We start from the raw sequence: 22,720 nt of genomic DNA on the forward strand, positions 1-22,720 counted from the left end.
GTACCACCTGAGTACTGCCTCCGTCTAAAAGGTCTTTACTATTTTTGAATACTGCATATTCATAGCAGAAATGCATCCTCATATCTTCAAAAGAATCTTTTAAGGTTCTAAGTTGTCTTTTTGAAGAGTAATTTCTCCTTTAAGTTTCCCCCACTTTTTATTAGCATTAGGTTGGTGCAGCAGGAGGAAGGAAAATAAGTGTTCTAACTAACAGTGCTCTGGAGGAAAGGGAGAGGCTTTATGTAAGATGTCATTTCATCCTTACTGCAAAGCTAAGAAGCAGGGAGACTGCCCTTACGTTACAGACTAAGGAAGTGAGGCTGAGAAATGAAGGGACTTGCTGGCGATCATGCAGCCAGTAACTGGAAGATCTCACTCATATTTAAACTCAGCTTAAGTTACTGACACCAAACCCAGGCTCTTTCCACCATTCCGTTCTGTCTCTCATAAATAATAAACGTACAAATTCTAGTCCTAGCTGTTACGCTAATTTAACTTTGAATATGGTATTTACAACTAAAGAGGTTTAAGCTTTTTCCAAAACACATGTTTGAGAAAAATGAAATAGGATGCAAATTCACAAGTGAGGGTAAGGCTTGTCCAATAGATAAAACAGAAGTTCTGTTTTGCAGCTGGTGAGATAAAGCATTTATTCATTCAACATTGGCTCAACACAGTTTATCTGAGTGCCTACTGATAAAGCAGTTTTCAGAATTTATTTTTGTTTCTTAACAGCAGAAATAATAAATTTTAATAGTAGCTATATTTACTAAGCACCTGCTATACGCCATCACTATATTTGGTCCTTTACAAATGTAATCACAAATCTTCACAATATCCCTCAAAAGAGGTTCTTATCATTTGCATTTTGAAAATAATCAAACCCAAAAGTTAAGTTTTCCGCCAAGGTCAAATTTGAGAAGGAGCAAACCTCAGTTTTGGCCTGAATCTGAAGTCCCTGAGCTTTCCAGTATTCCATGATTCTCACCCTAACTGCATAAATCACTGAATGTCTACCAAGTTTTGGACACAGATTCTCCTTCCACATTTATTCTTTTAAAAAAAGAGCACTGGACTGCAAGGCCAGGAGCCCAGACTGCTAGATGGATTCTGTCATTAATTACTCAGGAGCCCAGAGGTCACTTAACATCTCTAGGTCTCAATTACCTCACCTAACTACTTGGGTTTATCTAGATAATTTATAAGACCTCTTCCAGATCTGAATGATGTTAACAAACTTCTGGAACAAAGACCTCATCATCAACACAATGATTAATTAATACTCTCAGTAATTCTAAAGGCTATTAATAGAACTTTCTTATTTTTCTATAGACTAAAAGAAGGAATAACTTAAAAATGCAAAGACACCAATATGTATTGTTTTTTCTTCAGTAGCATAAAATATTTATGCAAAGATACTTCTCGAATAACCTTACATTAATAAGTTACTCATGAATTAATAACCTTACATTAATAAGTTACTCATGAATTAATAAGTTACTCACAAAAATACACGAAAAAAAATTAAGCCAAAACAGCTCCAAATATCTACAGTCACGAAATTCACAGTCGACATTTCATCTCCCACTTCCCACACCCTCTGCCCCTGCCGCCTGCCTCTGACTGTCACTGGCACTACAAAACTCACTGGAACCCTGACAGTGTGCTCTTCTCCAAAGTCCCCGAAAGACGTTTATCTCCAGTGCAACATAAACAACACAAATGGCAGTACTTCAAGAATCACTCGAGACCACCTCTTGAGACCTTGTCTGAGAAATTGAGAGAGAAAAAAAGAACAAAGTCTACCATCAAGAAACTCCTCTGTTCTGCTGGCAATTACACATGACCGCATGTCATATAACAATTGTATCAGAGGCCTGGAGAGGGATTATGACATATATATGAGCCTTACCTTATTAACCATAATTTAGAGCAGACCAGACAGCACAGATACAAATGCTTTTCTGTTGCACATGCAGTTGTGAAGAATAGCCAGAAGGAAATTCGGTATAATAGAAAGAATACTAATCCCCACAAATCTGGAGGCTGACTGCCAGTTCTTTCTCTGATGTCAAAATTATGGTCTTAAAGTTATGCAATTACTTAGTCCAATCATTTTTATTGTACCTGCAGAACCCTACATTAGCATGTAAGGACGCTTATGTACAAGATATAAAATCAGTAATCAAGGGACTACTCCTACTTGGGAATGGGGAAGAGGCCCTGGACCTCTATTATTTTTAATGACACAACTAGGTTCCCTGAATACAGCGAAACCCAAGGAATAGATGCTAGATCTTAATCTGTTCTTCTGTCTACCAAACCCTGTGCTAAAGTGCTAGGCCATGTCCAAATCTGTAAATTAAAGGGGACTCTCCTACTTTAAAATTTGAAATTTTGATAAGACACAAAAACCAATATTTCATAAGAACCTGATAACATTTTTCAACATCTTTACAATTGCCATCACCAGGAAAGCTCATCAGAGTAACTGACAAAAATAGAAAGATCAAAAGAGAGCTTCTAATTTAAGAGACGTTATCAAAATATTGCTAGCAAGATGCATTCACTAGCTCCCCAAACCATGAGCTCAACACATTCCAAGTGGATTTCAAAAGCTCATTTTCTGAAAAGGACATTAGACTAGTAACTGTCAGCTCCCAACATACCTCAGGCATCCTCAACACCAGTAGGGCTGTTTTAAGATAGGGGAGAGGAGAGGCCAAAAGAATGGAAAGGACACACTTTATTCTCTTTCTCACCCTTTTACTAACATTTTTCATCTCCTTAACTTTAATTGACTATCCACTCCCATCTTCAAAAGATGGGACAGAGGGACAGAAAAGAAATGAAGATGAGAGGGAAGCAAACAGGGGCACTCCAGAATCATTATAATCCATCCAGGAAAAAAAAAAAAATGCCTAATAGACCCAGGATGTTTTTTCCTTTCAATTTTTCCACCTGCAGATACCCTAGCAAAAAAACAGTATCAGTATGTTCTTTCAGCAAAGTTCTACCAACACAGGAGGAAGCATGATGGTTTGACAGATAAAATTTTTGAGGGAGGACCTACATACTCACAATGTCCTTTGGCAGTATTTTAACATTATGTTGGTACACTGCATGAAAGGGTTTTCTGATTCTGGGAGAGATGCTACAGAATTTTTTAAATTTGTATTTTCCCATAAAGATTACGTTTTTGGGGTACAATTTTCATTTAAGATTTTGGGAAGATATACATGCTTATTCATATATGTGCAAAGTTTTTGTAGTACATATTATATAATCTATGAACACAATCTCTACCATTCTTCCCATTTGGAAATCTGACTTCTAATTCTTGCCTCCTTTTTCTTGTTCCCTCAATATCCTGTACTTGCCAGATGGGTTGTGTTTTAAAGATTCCCTTTTTATTATTATAAGTTACCCAGGTAAAGGGAAATTGACTAATTCCTGAGGGTTACTGAATTTGGTGAGCAAGGACCACACTTTCACGCCACAGCTCAGAAAGTTAGGCCCAAAGTAAGTGTTCAAGGCATTAGGAAGATGGACTTCAAGTTTCAATTTTTAGGTAATTTTGTCATAATCTTCAGCATGAGTTTCTTGAAAAATTTAGTGCTTAAACTGCTTGATTCAGTACTTAACACAGGGTCTTTCACCAGCAAATTCTCAGTAACTTCCATTTAATGACCTAATTTCAATCACTCTGAAATATTTTATTATTAATGGATACAAACAGTCTGTATATAGAATTTCCTTGAAGCTATGAGCTAATGCTTTTGTATTTATCAAGATACACACACTTGTTACTATACATAATCCATTATGCTCACATCTAGCCCTCGGCCCGCTCCTCTTACCTGGGCCACGCACCCTTCACGGCCCCCATAACACCTTCTTTAACTTTGTTACAAGTCTCCTACATAAAATGTGGATGATATTATCTTCCTTACATGAAGGAAAGAGACCGTACCAGATATAACCGTGAAATAATATGAGCCAATCTTACGAATATATGTGTGTGCATTATGTGTTTCCCTTCTTAATATCGTGTTAGAAAATTCTGACCCAGGTCATTATTCAAACATAGAATTTTTGGTAAAGTGAGTGGGAGGCAGATGATAGAAGGGAGGAAGGAGGCATAGATCTGTTTTGTTCTTTTATAGTGCTTGGTAACATACCTGGCACATGGTTAATACTCAATAGCGCTAGGTGAAGAAAAGATCTAAGGAAAGGAAATAGAGACAGGAAAGACAAGATGGAGAAAGAGAGGAAAGAAAGAACAAAGGCAAGTAGGCAAAGAAAAAGTAAAGAAAATTTTCAAAATCATAAAACATATAATTTGTCAGGACACTAATGATGTAACTAACCACATATGACAGAAGTCAGAAGGGAGCATGGAGGAATTTAGGAACAAGGTGATATGTTACTTGGAGGCTCAACTCTGTTTTAAAATTGTAAGAGTCTCTAAAATAGGTAAGAGTGCAAATAATATTGGCTCTGTCACATAGTAGCTGTGTGAACTTAGAAAACACTGCTCTTCTTTTGAGCTTTAACTTCCAAAGTTGTTAGATAAGAATAATAATACCTGCTCTGTCATTTTCAAAGTATGAAGATCGAATAAAATAATATACGTGATTAATACACAGAATCAGATAAAATATTTGGCACCTGAAAAATGTCAAGTATCACGACTCAGTTTCAAATTCCTCAAGCAGGGGAGGGCTACCTATTTTTAACAGTTTGCCATTTTATAATTCCCATCTAATGTGTCATGTCTAAATACTAGGGTCCATAGAATCTTGGCCAAAAACCAAAAAGTGACCGTTGGAATTAGCTCAAGTCCAGTCAAACATTTCAATTTCACATAGAGAATTTGAATTTCTTCCATTAAATATTTTTTGCTAAGTCAACAAGAATGAATTAGTTATGAGTTCCTTACCAGTTTTAGCTGGTACACTCCTTTAAGTTCTAACCCATATCATCACAATGCTAACACAAGGCTTAAGCAACCCTAGACTAAATGGGAGAGAGAGATTTGGCTGCTGGAGGCGATGGCATGCACACAGTGAACGCTGTGCCCGTGACTTGCTCTCACTCAGTGCAGCTGATACCAGTCCCAAATGCATGCCAAGGGTGACCACACCCCAGTGGGAGGCACCCCGAAAACTGGCGGTATCTGTGTGCAATCACAGAATCCCCTTTTCAACCTCAAGCTTGTAGTGGTGTCAGGCCTTGTGCTGTAGCTTGCAAGGGTCTAGGTTGCTATCTCCAAGATATCCTTGGCACTGACTTAACATTAAGCCCGTCCACTTGATATCTACGTTATTCTTCATGAAAGTAATGTCACTGCAGACTGTCTGACATTGTCAGGGTAAAGTTCAAGAGTCTCTTGAGGATCTAGAATTTCTAGATAACCAATAGCAAGTGATAACCCACTGAGCCATGTCTTTACCATTATATATATTGTCCCTGCTTTCCCCCTGTTAAATGCTTTACAGAGAATTAGATTTCTAGAGAAGCAGGTTTCAGTGCAGTGTAAGAATCTTCTAACCATCTGTCAGAAAGCGCAACGCAACACCTCAAGATGTATCCCCGACCTGATCCTGTCCACCTGGCAGCAGAAGAGCACTGACATGCATCTGTATGGAGGACTCAGCATGGCCCAAGTTCCTGTCTTCATCCCTATTTGAGGTGTTGTATAACTTGAGATCTGAAATCCTGTAATTATATGGGCAAAGCTTTGTGAAAAGCAAGGATTACCTCACCCACTGCATTATTACTTACTTTGTTGAAGTTCCACAATTACTTCACTGCTGAAAGTTACAATTATGTAGTGGTGATGGTTAAGAAATCAAGAAGGTCATTTGTTAGAACAAAGACACATAGATTATGTGTAGATTAATTTAATTAAAATATATAGAGAGTAATTTTTATACATGAAATATTGATACATTTTCTGTTTTCTATTTGGCCCTCTATCCCATTAATTAAACGTTCAAATGTAAGCCAGCTGACAACTGGACTGAAACTAATCTGTTTAGAAAGTGGCCTCCAGCAATGACACCTTCACAGTGGAGCTGAATAAACAAAAGCGAAAGTGTCAGCACTTTAGGGGATACGTTTTAAAGAGAGAAATTAATTATTTATTTTAGCATAATATACAAGATCCGCTAACTTTATTCTGTTGATAATTTATATATTTGAATGTATAACACTCATGTAATTTTAAAGTGATAACAAGTAACTCTTCATTTCAAAAGCTTTTCTTCTCTTACTGAAGAATAGTCACCTACACATAATGGAGCCATGAGCTGAACAGGGATCAGTGCAAACATGGCCCTGAAAGCTTTCCCAGAACAAAGCTGATGCAGAAGAGCACAGACAGGCTAGCCTGCGGGCTCTGGAGTCAGCCTGCTGAGTTTCAATCTCAGCGCTAGTCCCCAACCAGCTCTTATGAACCTTGAGGAAAGTGTGTAATCCTCTGTGCCCTAGTTTCTCATCTATAAAATCAAGATTGTAATATAATTCATAGAGTTGGTGAAAGATTAAATGCATCTACACATGGACACGTAGAGTAGTGTCTGGCAGTGGTAAGTGCTCAATACACGTTAGTTGTTATTACTGTTGTTGCTATAATACGCTACTTGTAGAAATAAAGCAAACAGCATTCGCAGAGCATGCTAGTCCATCTGAAGGGAAATATTCACATTTACTATTATTACCAACCTAGGACTTCAAAGAAAATATACCACGCTATATCCCAAAGTGACAATGATAATGACAATGGTATAGAAAATTATAATTACAATTAGATTGAGTCCACATATTGCAGAGTCCTGGATATAAAAGGCAATGAAAGAGGACATTCTGCTGAAACCTCTCTGCAGTTAATTTTATCCACTCATCTCAGAGCGGTGATTGCCCTGAAAACCAATCAAGACTTCCTAACCTCAAGTTCTCTTCCATCTTAAATGTCTACATAATTTTCTTTTCTACCACCTTATATTGATAATAAAAGGAGTTACTACTAAGAATTTTGTTTATGGTTTCTGCTTTGCACCTTCATAAGTTCTTATATTCCATACATTTCTCAGTAACTGCCCTAGGTTTAATAATCATTATGAAGAAGTTATCTTCCTAGTGTGCGTAATTCTATCAATACTCATCAGGCTAAAGAATAAAAATGTTTATTAAATAAATGAAGGGGAATGATTTTTTTTTTTTTTTGGTGAGGAAGATTGGCCCTGAGCTAACATCTATTGCCAATCCTCCTCTTTTTGCTTAGGAAGATTGTCCCTGAGCTAACATCAGTGCCAAGCTTCCTCTATTTTGTATGTGGGACGCTGCCACAGCATGGCTTGATGAGTGGTGTGTAGGTTCGCAACCAGGATCTGAACCCGTGAATCCCAGGCCGCCAAAGCAGAGCACGCGAACTTAACTACTATGTCATGGGGCCGGCCCCGGGAACGAATTTTTTTTGTGGGGGGGTATCTTCCTATTGTTTTGCTTAAGTATTAAAAAAAAAATACTTGGCCTACAGTGTGTTAGCAAATATCAAATAACAAAATGCTACCATGAGTATGTATTCACATTTCCTATATTGAAATAACCGATCTGGGCAAACAGCTGCTCAAGACCAATTAAAAGGATCTTTAGATTTGAGAAGAGGGCAGGAAAAAAGTAAGGGCTGGGAAAATTATTGCCACTGGACAAAATCTCTGGATTAATTTTATCTGACATGTAAAGCAACCAGTGACTATATACATGCCTGTGGCTGTAAAGACCCCCAAAACGCTTTAAAAATGTTTATGTCAATGCTAAAGAAAGCTTTATGTTTCATGCTTAAGACAGGCCTCAGACTGTACAGAAATGGCCCCTTGCTGTAACACATGGGCAACATTGTAGGGAAGTGAGCTTTTTGATATGCTGTAGAGAAAGACACAGATGCTACTCAGGGTTGCCTGGGCACTGACTCTACCCACTTCCAGAGACCACATATCTCCCTCTCCCATCCAGGAGGAAGATCTGATCTAGTTGGTTCTGCATTTGGCTCCTGAACCAGGCAGGTACCAGATATCTCTAAGTTGGTGAAAATCATTCCTGAATGGTGAAATAAGCTCCTGATGTGAGAGAACTGTGGTGCAGTGCGGAACGAGACCTGGGCCTGAAAACACCACACCGTGTTGATGGTGCCACCAAGGGCTGAGCGCTCCTGCTAGAAGGCAAGCTCGCTTCAGACGTGTTGCCTTTGCTCCTCTATGCTCACTCATGACTGTCAATAAGATTCCTACCTTGGGGTTCATTACAGTAGCAATTCAGTCCTCCCTTGGTATGCCAAGCCATAAATTATTTTTTTATTTATAAATGGTATTTTCCTGAAGTCCATGACTACTTTTTGATGGAAAATATTTGAGGATGTTGCAAATGTGAAGTTTGGTAAGACTAAAATGCTTTTTCAAAGTAATTCTCTCAAGTTGCCTACTTTAAAAGTCCAAAACATCATAATACATTTTCTTCTATCTAAAGGGGTATCTCAGAATTTTACCAAATGATGCTTTGCTTGTTCATCCTCAAAACCTGATTTTCCACCTCATTTTTCTTTAACCTACTTTAACATTGAACAGATTTGTTTCCTGGTTGTCATTTTACTCTCTGGTCTTGACTGCTAAATTAGTTTGGTTGCCATTTAGATTTTCCTCTCAAATCCAAGACACATTTTATGGAATTACTTAATTTTACTGTCAGTAGCTTTTCCTGGAACTGAGGTATAGACCCCTGGCACGTATATTTACATTTCTCTACGTCTATGTCATATATTCCTCTACCCATCTACTCACCACCTACATGACAGCTCATCTAGACTACAGAGCAGTGGCACCACATGGAAACCCACTGTAACTTACTGTAGGTTTTTTTTTTTTTTTTTGTGGGGAAGATCGGCCCTGAGCTAACATCTACCAATCCTCCTCTTTTTTTGCTGAGGAAGACCGCAGCAGAGCGCGTACACTTAACCGCTTGGCCACCGGGCCGGCCCCCTACTGTAGGTTTTTTGAAGCACAGGTGTATCACTAGAGAGCTCTACTTGTTTACAACAAGGTTTAAAACACATTTTCCCGGGCCGGCCCCGTGGCTTAGCGGTTAGGTGCGCGCGCTCCGCTACTGGCGGCCCAGGTTCGGAACCCAGGGCGCGCACCGACGCACCGCTTCTCCGGCCATGCTGAGGCCACGTCCCACATGCAGCAACTAGAAGGATGTGCAGCTATGACATACAACTATCTACTGGGGCTTTGGGGGAAAAAAAAAAGAGGAGGATTGGCAATAGATGTTAGCTCAGAGCCAGTCTTCCTCAGCAAAAAGAGGAGGATTAGCACGGATGTTAGCTCAGGGCTGATCTTCCTCACAAAAAAAAAAAAACACATTTTCCCAAAGATTCATTATAGTTTTCAGCCAAATTGAATTGATTAAAGCAGAGTTCACACCTGTCACTGTATTTCTCGATACTGAGATATTTTACTCCAAGGTTGCTTAAATGTAACTTTGTCAGTTAAGCTTTTGTCACCATAGACTAATTTCTAATCTCATTTTCTACCACTTTTCTTTGCAGTATTTTCCAAACATATTTAAATAATTATTGGTGGAATAATTTATTTAATGTCTGTCACACTACCAGATTATACACCACTAGGGCAAAGACCATGTCCGTCTTGTGTATTTTATGTCCCTAGCACCTAGCGTGGTGCCTGGTAAATACTAAGTTCTCAATAAAGGTTTGGTGGATTGGTGAGTGGATGAGGTTGAAGTCACTTTTACAGGTGGCAAATTATTTAAAAAAAAAAAAAAAAAGAAGAAGTTACGTTTCATTACTGCATTTGTCTTTGGTGAATTTGGGTAATTATGAAATAGCTTTTCCCTTAGGGCTACAGATTCACAGGAGAAAAACAATTCAAATTTGCAAAGTGCTCAGCAAATGCTTAACTCCAATTTGGAAAGGGTATCAGCATTGGTTAGAGCAGTCTTTTAAAGTGAGATAAAGCTCTGTGGGTCAATACTGACAGGGTACTGGGGGGCACTGCCTTGCTATTAATCCCCAGAAAGAAAATGCTTCCATCAATGCACGTATTGACTGCCTACCAAGTATAAGGCACGCTTTCTGGCTTTACAATGTATATCAAAAAGCGCCTGCTTCAAACCAATTATAATCTGGGAAGTTACAGAAATCCTAAATATAGGAAAAGCTAACTAGAAAAAAAAAGGAAATGATAAGTTCAAGGGCAAATGATTGGGATTGCAGGCATTCAGAGAAGGACTACCAACAGAAGTCTTCACGGAAACACAGCCTGGCGTGGGTCCAGTCCATTTGGATGGGCAGAGAAGAGTTAGACAAGTATTCCAGATGGAAAGCAGTGTGTGGGCAATGATGCAGAGAAAAGGAAAGCCACAGTTGTTCACGGCGATGAGTAGAACAATTTGGCTGAGGTGAAGGGCTCACCAAGAGAAGTGGAGAGAGCGGTCGTAAAGGCAGATCGACCCAGGGAGTGAAATTATAAGGAAGAAGCCGAGGAGGAAGGGTATTCTCCCACAGCTTCTGCGAAGCCCCACACTGACACGGGGCATAACAACAGCAACAGAAAATATTCAATGATGATGACAGCTTTTCAATACTGCACAGAATTTTGTTTCAAAGCTATTTCATCTACTATTCACAAAAGAAAATTTTTTTCTCATTTTACAGAGATGTCACCTCATGTCAATAAATTTAGATAAGCTAGTTGTTTAATGGCAGAGCTGTGATACAAATCTACATCTCTTCCCCTGGCATCTTGCAGGAGTCAGCAGGAGCTGTCAGAATGAGTGAACAGAAGCACGGAGATGGGTGAGTTGTTGGCCTGTGTTCATGCAGACTGGAAAGGATAAGAACTGAGTGAATTCATGTCGGCCACACCAAGGGATGGGGCACGGACAGTCCTCATCACTTTCTGGAAGCTGCTTCTAATTGCAGGCAAGTACTAACTACCAATCAGAGCTACCAGACATTTAGACGTAAAGCTGATCACACAACCATTATCGGTTTTAAGATGGCAGAATGCGCCTGTTTTTCTCATTCTTTCATTTTACTAGAGAGCTATTACTGCTGCTTTAATTCACAGGAGATGTAAAAATCACATGGTACCATAACTATTAGCTTATAATTCCAGAGGCCTTTCTGGTCATCTGTTTCTAAGCATCAAATGGTTAACGCACAGATTCTTCACTGCTATCTTTCTATTGATTGTGTTTTGAAGGTGCTTGCAACACAGTTTTATTGCAGTGCCTTTTGAAATTCTCATTAACATTTATTTTATTCAAATACAGTAATCCTGCCTTCAGCAGGGAATAGCTGACTCCCACCTGCACAGACAGTAGGCAGTGTCAGCATAATAGCTTTAAAGTGCTTCAGAGAATCACACAAAAGTCTTTTGAAATTATGCTCAAACCGAAGACTATATCTTTCTTCTTCCTATCAGTTCATCTTTTTCTCTCGGGAGAACTTTTTCTTCTGTGAAAATGTTCCCAAAATGAAACGCTTCTACCCTCTTCCTGAGAGACTATGATCTACCCTGAAGGCAAGAGACCCAGTGAAGGAACTACGACCCTCAGAGACAGCACGCGCTGATGTCTGCTGTGTTTTTAAGTTGGTACCTTGTTAAATCAGAACCACAGACAAAGAAGCAATGCACGAAAAACAGCTATTGGTCTGAAGTACAAGTCTGCTTTCATGGAGTGAAATCTCAATTTTCTTTCTTTCTTTCTTTCTTTTTTTTTTTTTTACTGTTTTGACTTTTTTACTCATTTAAAACCTTGCAAGCATAGTACATGCTACTTAGCAATCGGTCTCTGTCAAAAAAATTACTTATTTGGGCACTCCCTACACTAGGTAATAATAGAAAAAAGTTTTAATGCCACAAAACAATAAAAACATAAGTGTTCATATTTTATATACTTTTGGTAAATAAGAGGATCATGGCAGGACACGCAAGATGCCCTGCTGGGACATTCTTGCATTTCTTGCAGGAGCCACAGGGGACCTCTCTCAGATGCAAAATGAGGAACCCTCATCCAATCAAAGGGAATTAGCTCTTATTGGTTTTATACAAAAAGCTTCAAGATTCAGATTTTGTCAGGAAAAAAAAGTGTTTGTTGCTTAAAAATAAAAAAGTTTCAAAAACACTGGCCTTGACTTTATTTTTTCCTCTTTCAATCGAACGTAAACCATTCTTTAATGTCCAGATCATATTTCACCTTAAACAAGGCCACAGAACGACCATTCTAGAAAATCACTCCTTGTCTACTGTACTCAGTGTTTGCCTCTCTTTAGTTTTACTTAATAACACTGTGTCTTATATTTTTATTAAATCACCTAAAAGTCTTACTTTGTCAACTGCAAGCACTTGGCAGGCCAAGAACATGTTTTATTTTACTTTGCATGCTTCTTGCCACAGAGGACTAAAGGCAGCACCTCTTTCCTGGAATGAGGCAACTAGAAAAGTGGGGACAACTGTCCCTTGCTCCCTACCATCCAATGACCAATGCCAACTAGGGTTAAAGGCTTTTTGAACATTTTATCACCAATTCTGCCACACTCATAACACTTCCCGTCATTTCTGAATAAAGAGACGACCTTGATGAAAGAAGTTAACGTGGCCCTCCCTCCTCCTCTCTTCCCCACAGGTAGGAAATGATGCCCTCTTGTTTTCTGGTGTCTTGAGGCACACACGTATGGAGTTTCAGAAAGAAAGCCCAGGACTCTGAACCAGAAGAGCTGGGTTTGATCACAGTTCATCACTACCTGATTGAGTGACCTTGGGCAAGGCAATTATCCACAGAGACTCACTCTGCATACTAAAAGGGTTGGAGGGATAAGATTTACCTTGAAGGTTAATTCAATTTTTTAAAAATAAATGAATATGTACTTGCCTCACACAGGATTTGACTCAGGCTAGGTGCTCAGTAGATGCAACTTGAATTTGAATTTCAAGCCATGGCTTCTTTTTGCTTATTCTTCTTGATCTGTTATATGCATGATCGCACTATTCTTATTTAAATCCACAACCCTCTTAAGGAGCATGATTTTGGATTACTTCCAATTATTATTTCTCTTAAAGCCTATCTCTACCAGAGCAGTAGCTGTCAACCCTGCTGTACATGAGAACCTCCTGGAAGAACAGCTAAAATATACCAGTGCCTGGGTCCACCTCCGACAAGCTGAATCTGTTACTCTGAAGATGATCACAAAATCTGCATCAAACAATAAATGAAAAAGTAAGTGGAAAAAGAATGGTTAAAAACGCTTAATTAGGGGCCAGCCCAGTGGCATAGTGGTTAAGTTCGCACGCTCCGCTTCCATGGCCCAGGGTTTGCAGGTTCGGATCCCGAGCGCGGACCTACACATCACTTATCAGGCCACGCTATGGCAGGCATCCACATATAAAGTAGAAGAAGATGGGCATCGATGTTAGCCCAGGCAAAAAGAGGAGGATTGGCAACAGGTGTTAGCTCAGGGCCAATCTTCCTCACCAAAAAAAAAAAAAAAAGAAAAAAAGAAAAAAAGCTTAATTAAAACCAAACCAAAATAAAACAGCTTAACAATTATTATACATATTACACAAGACTGCCAGAAGGATTTAAAACACTCACCTTTGTTATTGTATACATCTAAATAATTTGGTGCTGAAAAAATCGTAATTAGAGAAGGGAAGCCTGTTGTTTGGCTTTTCCTGTACATGCGATACCTAAAAAGAATAAACACACGTTAAAACAAGGCTAGTGTAGAGGAAAGATGATATTACATTATAGATTTAGAAGTGGAAATTTAAATGAGTTAAGTTTTATCATTCAAAGAGGATCCAATTACATAACATTAAACAAATTTTTTTCTCTCTAAAGTCTGTTATACAGAGACATTAATTCATTTCCAGGGTGACAATGAAAACCTACAATTATATGTACAATTTCCACATAGGTCTTTCCTAAGTTTAGGAGTCCTAGGGGAGGGTGGAATGCAGTGAAAACTCATATCTCGTTTCCATGTGTTCCCCAGAGAGGACAGAGGCTACTTTTTGCACAAAGAAATCCTGTATCTACCATGTTTTTCAGAAGTTGACCAATATTTTTGACATAAAAAGAATGAATTAGCAGAGTAATATATAAATCTTTACCTGATTATTCTATGTATCCACAAGGTTCTGTCCTGGTTATATTTACTCATTTTGCCTAGACTGAGTGATCTGCTTTTCAAAGAATGTCTGGTTAAATCTATTGGTTTTATGAATTGAAACTGTTTCTACTTTAGAATTTTATCTAGTACCAATCTCTGCTGATGTCTGCAGGTCAAAGACTATTGTTTCAGCACGGCAATATTAAATCAATCAGTAATGAAACAGAACATCTGCCGGGTCTTTGGAAACAAACCAACAACCCAGGGACTTTTCTCCTACTAAGATAAAAACAGGACTCTAGTCCTCAAATAATCAAAAAATACAGGAAATTCTGGCCCTTTTCTATCAGGGTGAAAATATCTCATGACGTCTATGAAACAGATTTCAGGAATATCATTTAAGAAACGTTCTTATAAAGTGCAGAACAGAATTTTATCATTCCTTGGGCATTCTATGTCAGTTATTTCTGGCAGGCTAACCACACCTAATTTAGCTGGGTTCTAAAGATGCCTCAAAGAGTACCGTTAGATGGACACATAGACACCTTAAAATTTATAATTTTATAAATATTTTGATACCACTTTCTCACAAGAAACTATCCCCTTAAAAACCTTTTGAAATGTTCTATAAGTGTTTACTCTGCTTATGGGACTGGGCTTTGTTGGTGGAAAAATCAGAATGCAAAAGACATTAATACTCTTAATCCTAGCACCTTGACTTTATAAATTCTGGCTGGCTATGCCTGCTTGACAACAAAGAGAAACAAAGAAATGGGATGACATAATCTCAACTTTCCCCGATAATCAAGCAACTGCTCATTTTAGACAAAAATACTTGTTGATTTTAATTGATGCACTTAACATATTTTCAAATAAGCAGATGATTTCAGGTCTGTAGTGGAATTAAGATAAATCTGCCTAAAATGTTCAGTTGGAACAGTCAGTCAAAAAAACATGGGGACACCACTGCCCTGAAGAGTGAAAACAATGATTCCAGGACCTGACTAGTTGGGTGTATCAACAGGTTACTTCAAACATCAGCGGCAACATCACTGAGCACATAACACTGGGTCAGTTCAGACGCACTGACTGACTGCTTGGAAAAAGCTAATTCTGTAAGGAACTCAGGACCTGCCTTGATTCAGGGGCACTACAGACAGAGGCCCATTTCAGAACACAGGCATCTATAGTCCCAACTTCAGCACACAGGTTATAAAAGGAAGTGCTCCTCCTTTTTAGAAAATCCAAAATATAAAGAAATGAGTTTAAACATTTGAAGGCAAACAATGTCTTTAGGTGGAGCCTACTGGGAAAGTCATTGAACTTCAAATCTTAAAATTATTTATGCCTACTTCACCCTAACGCAGATTTAACGCACCATTAAAGAGAATATCTGATGTGTCTTAGGGTTTTCTAAACCCTTAAAATTGGTCTATGTTTTCAAAATTTACCAGATATTAAAAAACCATGCTATGCATTTGTTTATTAGAACATAAGATTTTCCCCATCATTTAAATGTCTGTTTTTGCCCTTTAAAACTTTACAGGGATCAGGAACGATATTCTTTAAACAAGAGTACAACCTGCAATATGTGTTAAATATTTATGTGTAATTCTCATTCACGTTGCCAACCAAGACTGAAAAGTAGCTGGTAATTACTCACTTATGAACGTTGATAAGAGGAAGAATTAAAGAAATAAGAGAAGGTGCCCTTACAGTGCTTAAGAAAGCCAGCTGAAAATTTACCTGTTCAAGCTGAAAATGGAACAACTTACAGGGACTTTCTAGTACATCTGCAGCCACTGATTCCCCAGGACCCTGCCAGATCTGTGTCATCAGGAGACAACTTTAAGATCTAATTCCCTCTGGGATAGAGCCTGGCAAAAGGGAAGCTTGACAGCCTAAGCAGAGTGAGGGGCTGTGACCAAGGGGCAATGCACAGTTTTCATAACCCACAAAACTGCTCACCCTGCATCCTGGGCTTCATGGGCTCGGAGGATAGATAACAAGTTATTGTGCTGCAAGAATTCACACACAGCTGGGTAACTGCCAAAAAAAAAAAGACAAGAGAAGCATCTGTTATGAAATCATCAGGAGTAGCACATTTATCTCTAACTTCCAGACCTATGTGATTTGATCATGCACAATCATACATCATTCACAAAACAAGCCTCTTGGCTCTAAGGACAGGTTTTTCCCGGTGGCAGAAAAAGCACCTAGAGCTGTACTTTTTACATAATCAGAAAGGAATGGAGGTGTGTGACCTGGATAAAGAACACAGGCCATTATATCACAACACCAGAAAAGTGTCCATTCTTAGAGAAACTCAATATTATCAAGTCTACATTTAAACACAAAGTGCATAAACACAGAAGCATAAATACAACATGAAGATGGAATTTAAATTATAAACCTCAATTTTCTCAAATATAGCACTATTTGTGTTTGTGCGCATGTGCGTGCATGAGTGCATGACAGAGAGGACTGAGCAGGGAGTGGGAGAAATTAAGTCTTCTGGGAAATCAAGTTGTCAACTTACTTATGGAAACATTAACTGATTATATCATGCAAAATCTAAACAGAATTCTGGAATTCACAAGGTTTTAAAATGTGTACTTTAAATAAGATCAGAACTTTATCTTAAGGTTTATTCTTTATCTTAATAAAAATATCAAATATACAAACAAGATGATTTTGTCTGTTAAGAAAGTCTCAAACCCAAAGATATGAACTTCATTAAAAATGAAATTTAAATTACAAACTAAACTTGAAAAACCCTTTGTAATCTCCTTGTCTCTGCTCTAAGAATTGTTTTTCCTTAAATAAACCTCTTCTATTTACTTATCTGGTGAGGAAGATTGGCCCTGAGCTAACATCCATTGCCAACCTTCCTCTTTTTGCTTGAGAAAGATTGCTGGTGAGCTAACACCTGTGCCAATCTTCCTCTATTTTGTAGGTGGGATGCTGCCACAGCATGGCTTGATGAGCAGTGTGTAGGTCTGTGCCCGGGATCCAAACCCGAGAACCCCTCAGCGGAGCACCAGAACTTAACCACTACGCCACCAGGCCAGCCCTCTTTTTTTTTTTCTTCCAGGGGAAGATTCACCCTGAGCTAACATCTGTTGCCAATCTTCCTCTTTTTTTTTTTCCTCCCCAAAGCCCCAGTGCATGGTTGTTTATCCTAGTTGTAAGTTGTTCTAGTTCTTCTATGTGAGCCACCACCACAGCACAGCAACTGACAGACAGGTGATGTGGTTCCGAGATTGGGAAGTGAACCTGGCCGGCTGAAGCGGTGAGCACCGAACTTTAACCACTAGGCCATCAGGGCCGGCTCTAAGAATTTCTAATGAGATAAATGTATGTCATAAAAATGAATAAACTTTATATAGTTCAAATCAAAGGACAGCAAACCAATGCTCGTTATAATATAAACAAACTGCAGATACGCACTAGAACCTAAATTACATAACATATAGGAAGCAATCCAGCAATTATAAAAACAGCACTTTGGGGAAATACTTAAGTATACGTCACTCAAATAATTTATTATAAAAGAGAATATGAAAATAGTTTCTATGCTGCAGATTTTGTAAGAACTCCTGGATCAACATGAAACACATATCATTAAGATGGCATACAGTTGATCGTGAAAAAGGACTCAGTTTCAATTCTTTGGCAAAAATAGCATCTGAAACCAAAAATAGTCTTTGTGCATGTGCACATTTGTGTGCGTGTGTTCTGAAACATTCTAGCAATTCGCTAGGGAGAGAGAAAGAAGGGACATACCTGAAAGAAGGGACATAAAGGCAAGGTGTGCTTTCTGTCCTGAGCGTACTTATAATCTTGGCAGGAAGGTAAAACATTTTTTAAAAAAAACTACATTAAAGATAAAATAGAGGCCTCCACTTCCCCATTGTCTCAGGTCAGCCCTGTAAATAAACCGTCTAACTGATGAACATTAGTGTATCTTATAATCCAGAGAAGATGCCTAGAGTGCCTCCATGGAAATGTGTCCATATGCTCCCTAGATCAAGAGCTGACCAACATGTGTCTTCACAGGCTTCTGCACTATTTTAGGAGAAGATGAGTAGGCGACCTTTCCAGATCAGTGTGTGTCAGCAAAAGAAACCTTAACTTCAGAGACACTGGTTGGTCTCTAAAAAATAGCACATTTGTTTGGTACCTATTTAGCTATAAGGTGCCTGGCCAAGGGGTGACAGAGCAGGGCTGCACTCAATCAATTCTCCTTCCCTGTCTCTTTAGGCCATTGACTTATACTTCTTGTGTCCTCAAAATGCCTCTTTACAAAAGTCGGTTTACCCTCCTGTCGTGCCTCTGTAAGACGGAGGTTGTTTGTCTACGGGTGTCATGTTTTTGCCCTTGGGCAAATGTCTTGGCTGCTCTTTTTTATTTTTTTTCTTCCTTTTGGAAGAAAGGAAGAGCTTATGTTTAAGCCAAGTCTTCCCCCATGGAAATATACATCTGATTTTTAATAGAAATCTGAAGAAAATAAATTAAACTAGCAGCATTCTGCTAGGTTAATAGCATTAAGTGAGGAACACCTGTATTATTACTTAGAGGAAACTCATTTTGAAGAAAATCTGTAGAAATTTAAAAGTATACATAATCAAACTTTCTAAGAATTACAAACATTTTTCTAAATAAATTTAAAAAATATTTGAATATCATCTAGATTCCCATTACTGGTGAACTACCCGCCGAGGATACATTAAAATCTCTAATAATGTTAGGAAAAAAGCCTCTGCAACACTTTAATGCTTTTTAATGGAAATGAGGATAAACTACAGTGTTCAACCTGAAAAGCATTAAAAAAGATCTATGTAGAATGGTAGGAAAAGCAGAGTTCACAACAACCTTAACACTAGAGAGAGAGTTGTAAAATCATTTATTCACCAACAGTTTATCAAAGACTCATGGTGATCATCTGTTCCATTTGTTCCACGATTGTATGAGGGGTGGCAGGAGGGGTGGCAGGATGAGGGCAAGGTGTGCTTTCTGTCCTGAGCGTACTTATAATCTTGGCAGGAAGGTAAAACATTTTTTAAAAAAAACTACATTAAAGATAAAATAGTAAAGTTTTTTTTTTTTAACTTTTTGTTTATTGCAGTAACACTGGTTTATAACATTGTATAAATTTCAGGTGTACATCATTATACTTCTATTTCTGCATAGATTACATCATGTTCACCACCCAAATACTAATTACAACCCATCACCACACATGTGCCGAGTTATCCCTTTTGCCCTCCTCCCTCCCCCCTTCCCCTCTGGTAACCACCAATCCAATCTCTGTCTCTATGTGTGTGTTTATTGTTGTTATTATCTACTACTTAATTAAGGAAATCATGCAGTATTTGACCTTCTCCCTCTGACTTATTTCACTCTGCCTAATACCCTCAATGTCCATCCATGTTGTCACAAATGGCTGGATTTCATCGTTTCTTATGGCTGAGTGGTATTCCATTGTGTATATATACCACATCGTCTTTATCCATTCATCCCTTGATGGGCACTTAGGTTGCTTCCAAGTCTTTGCTATTGTGAATAACGCTGCAATGAACACAGGGGTGCATGTATCTTTATGCACTTGTGTTTTCAAGTTCTTTGGATAAATACCCAGCAGTGGAATAGCTGGATCATATGGTAGTTCTATCCTTGATTTTCTGAGGAGTCTCCATACTGTTTTCCACAGTGGCTGTACCAGTTTGCACTCCCACCAGCAGTGTATGAGAGTTCCCTTCTCTCCACATCCTCTCTGACACTTGTTGTTTCCTGTCTTGTTAATTATAGCCATTCAGACGGGCATGAGGTGATATCTCATTGTAGTTTTGATTTGAATTTCCCTGATAGTTAATGACGTTGAACATCTTTTCATGTGCCTATTGGCCATCTGTATATCTTCTTTGGCAAAATGTCTGTTCAGGTCTTTTGCCCATTTTTTAATTGGGTTGTTAGTTTTTTTGTTGTTGAGATGCATGAGTTCTTTATATGTTTTGGAGATTAAGCCCTTATCAGATGTATGGTTTGCAAATATCTTCTCCCAATTGTTAGGTTGTCTTTTCGTTTTGTAGATGGTTTCCTTTGCTGTGCAGAAGCTTTTTAGTTTGATGTAGTCCCATTTGTTTATTTTTTCTATTGTTTCTCTTGCCTGGTCAGACATGGTGCTTGAAAATATGTTGCCAGGACCCATGTCAAAGAGCGTACTGCCTATGTTTTCTTCTAGAAGTTTCATAGTTTCAGGTCTTACATTCAAGTCTTTAATCCATTTGGAGTTAATTTTTGTGTGTGGCGTAAGGTAAGGGTCTACTTTCATTTTTTTGCATGTGGCTATCCAGTTTTCCCAACACCATTTGTTGAAGAGACTTTCTTTTCTCCATTGTATGTTCTTGGCAAAAATAGTAAAGTTTTATAGAGACATTATAAAGCCAAAAACAAAGCACATGGGTCTGAGGAAATCTTTTTGAAAAATATCTATGTTGTGTTAGCTCTTTTTTTTTTTTTCTTTTTTCAATAGTAAGGTGAAGCTCCTGTGCCCACCAAGGAGAAAGAGCCCCTCTGCCTCCAGGCGGGTCAGCCCAAGCCCGGTGCCCTGCCCCCGGCCTTCAGAGCAGAGGGCCCCGGATCTCAGTCCACTCATAGCCCTCCGTGGGCAGCCTCGGCAGGCACAATCTATCCGGATGAGGTGACCCTGGAAGGGCTTGTTTAACCCAGTGTCCTGAACAAGAAACAAGACTTGCCGCAAGGACTCGCGGAGGCCAGCGGTGCTCTTGGCTGTGCAGTGTTCATTTACCAGCATGCTCCGCAGTTTGGAGAAGTTATTGTAGTCTCTGAAAACGTTCTTTTCTTTTGGAACATGATTATTCCTTAAGCATTAGAGAATGCATCTTCTCTGAGTAGAAAGACAGAACATTTCCATGGAATAGTGGGAATCCTTAGATCTGGATTCTTATTCCAATCTCCTGCGTAAACTTCAGAAAATTGTTTAACCTCTTTGAGTCTGAATAACCTCATTTGTAAAAATGCAGACAGTATCCTTTAACTCATGGGCTTGAGAGAAAGATGAAACGAATTAGTAATGCATGTAAACTTTCTAGCTCAGTGCCGGGTGCCCAACCCAGCAGGAGACAGTTAACAACACTTCATTTCCTCCCACCACCACGGCATGGAAGAAAGAAGGCAGCGCAGCCCAGACTCCAGGAGTAGTTGCTAAGTTTATTAGTTGTGACTTGTCTTAGATCTTAAAGGCAATGATATACGGGGATTATTAGGTAGGAAAGGAGTTCGGACAAGAAGCACACTGAGCATGAACTAAGGGAAAAAAGGTAGAAAAGACAAAAATGTGAGAAATGGCAGAAGACTGGCTTTGCACTAGAGAAAATAGCTATCATTAGACTCATTCTGTTTATTCTCTTATTTTTGTTTCTTGCTACATTAAACTGTATTTTAGACCTTGAATTACATCTCCCAGATTCCAGGCTCTTTAATGATGATATAGCCAGAGGGCATTATTAAAATGCTTTGTTATACCTTCACATACACTTCCCCTGAGTATTTTTCCTCCTAGAAAGGCCTACTCTTCGCAAGCCTAAGCTAAACCATCTTGTGAACCCTTGCCTTCAAACCTACCTCACCTTGAGGTTACAAAACTGCTATATCCACCACGTTCCCAGAACATATGCATCTACTACATTACTTATGTTGTAGTGTAAATTATGTTTATACATCTGCTCTCCAGCAACAGAGAATGCCTTAAGAGACGGACACTATTTTATTTGTCTTCATATCCTAATCTAATTGTCAGCTTACTGGAGCTCACACTCAGTTGCTGGAGTAGCCTCAACAGGGGCGGTTAAGCAGGTGAGAGACGCAAACGTTTCTGTCCCTCATTGGCTCCAGCAAGGCAGAGGCAGGCAGCCTGCAGTCCCCTGCCAGGGACCCGGAGGAAGACTCCGCCTGCCTCCTTGGTGTCCTTACCCTCTCCTAGCCCAGCAGGAGGGAGGACTCTGCCTAAACATCCAGCTCCTCTTCTGCGTCTTGGGGCCTGGCTATGGGTACTTAGCCCTGGGGTGTCTGGCGTTGCTCAGATGCTGTCAGGCCTATCTTTTCCTAAGACTTGCTGTGTTTTTTTCTTTCCCCTAGGGTTCTCCAACTTATCTCATTTTACCCGTGATCAAGTCTGGAAGGGCTCCAACTGTTCCTGCCAGAACCTCACCAGAGCTGAAGTCCTCACTTGCACCTGGCTGCCGGCTGCCTCAGGAGCAGTGAGCAATTTTTAAGGCAAACTTTTTATTGAAGTACAACATGTATACAGAAAACTGCACAAATCAGAAGATTACAAATTGATGACCTTTCACAAAGTGAACACCCTTGTAACCAGCACTCAGATCAAGACACAGCACATTACCTGAAGCCCAGCAACTCTCCATATCTCCTTTTAGTCACCATTGCCCCCTACTAAGGGCAACCACTATCCTGGCTTTAACATTAGAGATCAGCCTTCTC

The 22,720-nt window shown here is 39.1% G+C and overlaps 1 protein-coding gene across 2 annotated transcripts in view; it reads right to left on the reverse strand.

The window, feature by feature from the left end:
• Positions 1 to 22,720, reverse strand: part of PPP3CA (protein phosphatase 3 catalytic subunit alpha) — a 320,879-nt gene that overhangs the window by 40,025 nt on the left and 258,134 nt on the right. For both annotated transcript variants that reach the window (XM_004431001.3, XM_087434642.1), the window contains exons 7-8: positions 16,166 to 16,243; positions 13,678 to 13,772 (exon numbers count right to left, since the gene is read on the reverse strand). In XM_004431001.3, the coding sequence (XP_004431058.1) occupies positions 13,678 to 13,772; positions 16,166 to 16,243 (173 nt within the window). The remainder of the gene's footprint in view (positions 1 to 13,677; positions 13,773 to 16,165; positions 16,244 to 22,720) is intronic.

The sequence above is a fragment of the Ceratotherium simum genome, chromosome 8 (assembly GCF_057802395.1).
Source record: "Ceratotherium simum simum isolate JZ-2026a chromosome 8, ASM5780239v1, whole genome shotgun sequence".
NCBI lineage: Eukaryota > Metazoa > Chordata > Mammalia > Perissodactyla > Rhinocerotidae > Ceratotherium > Ceratotherium simum.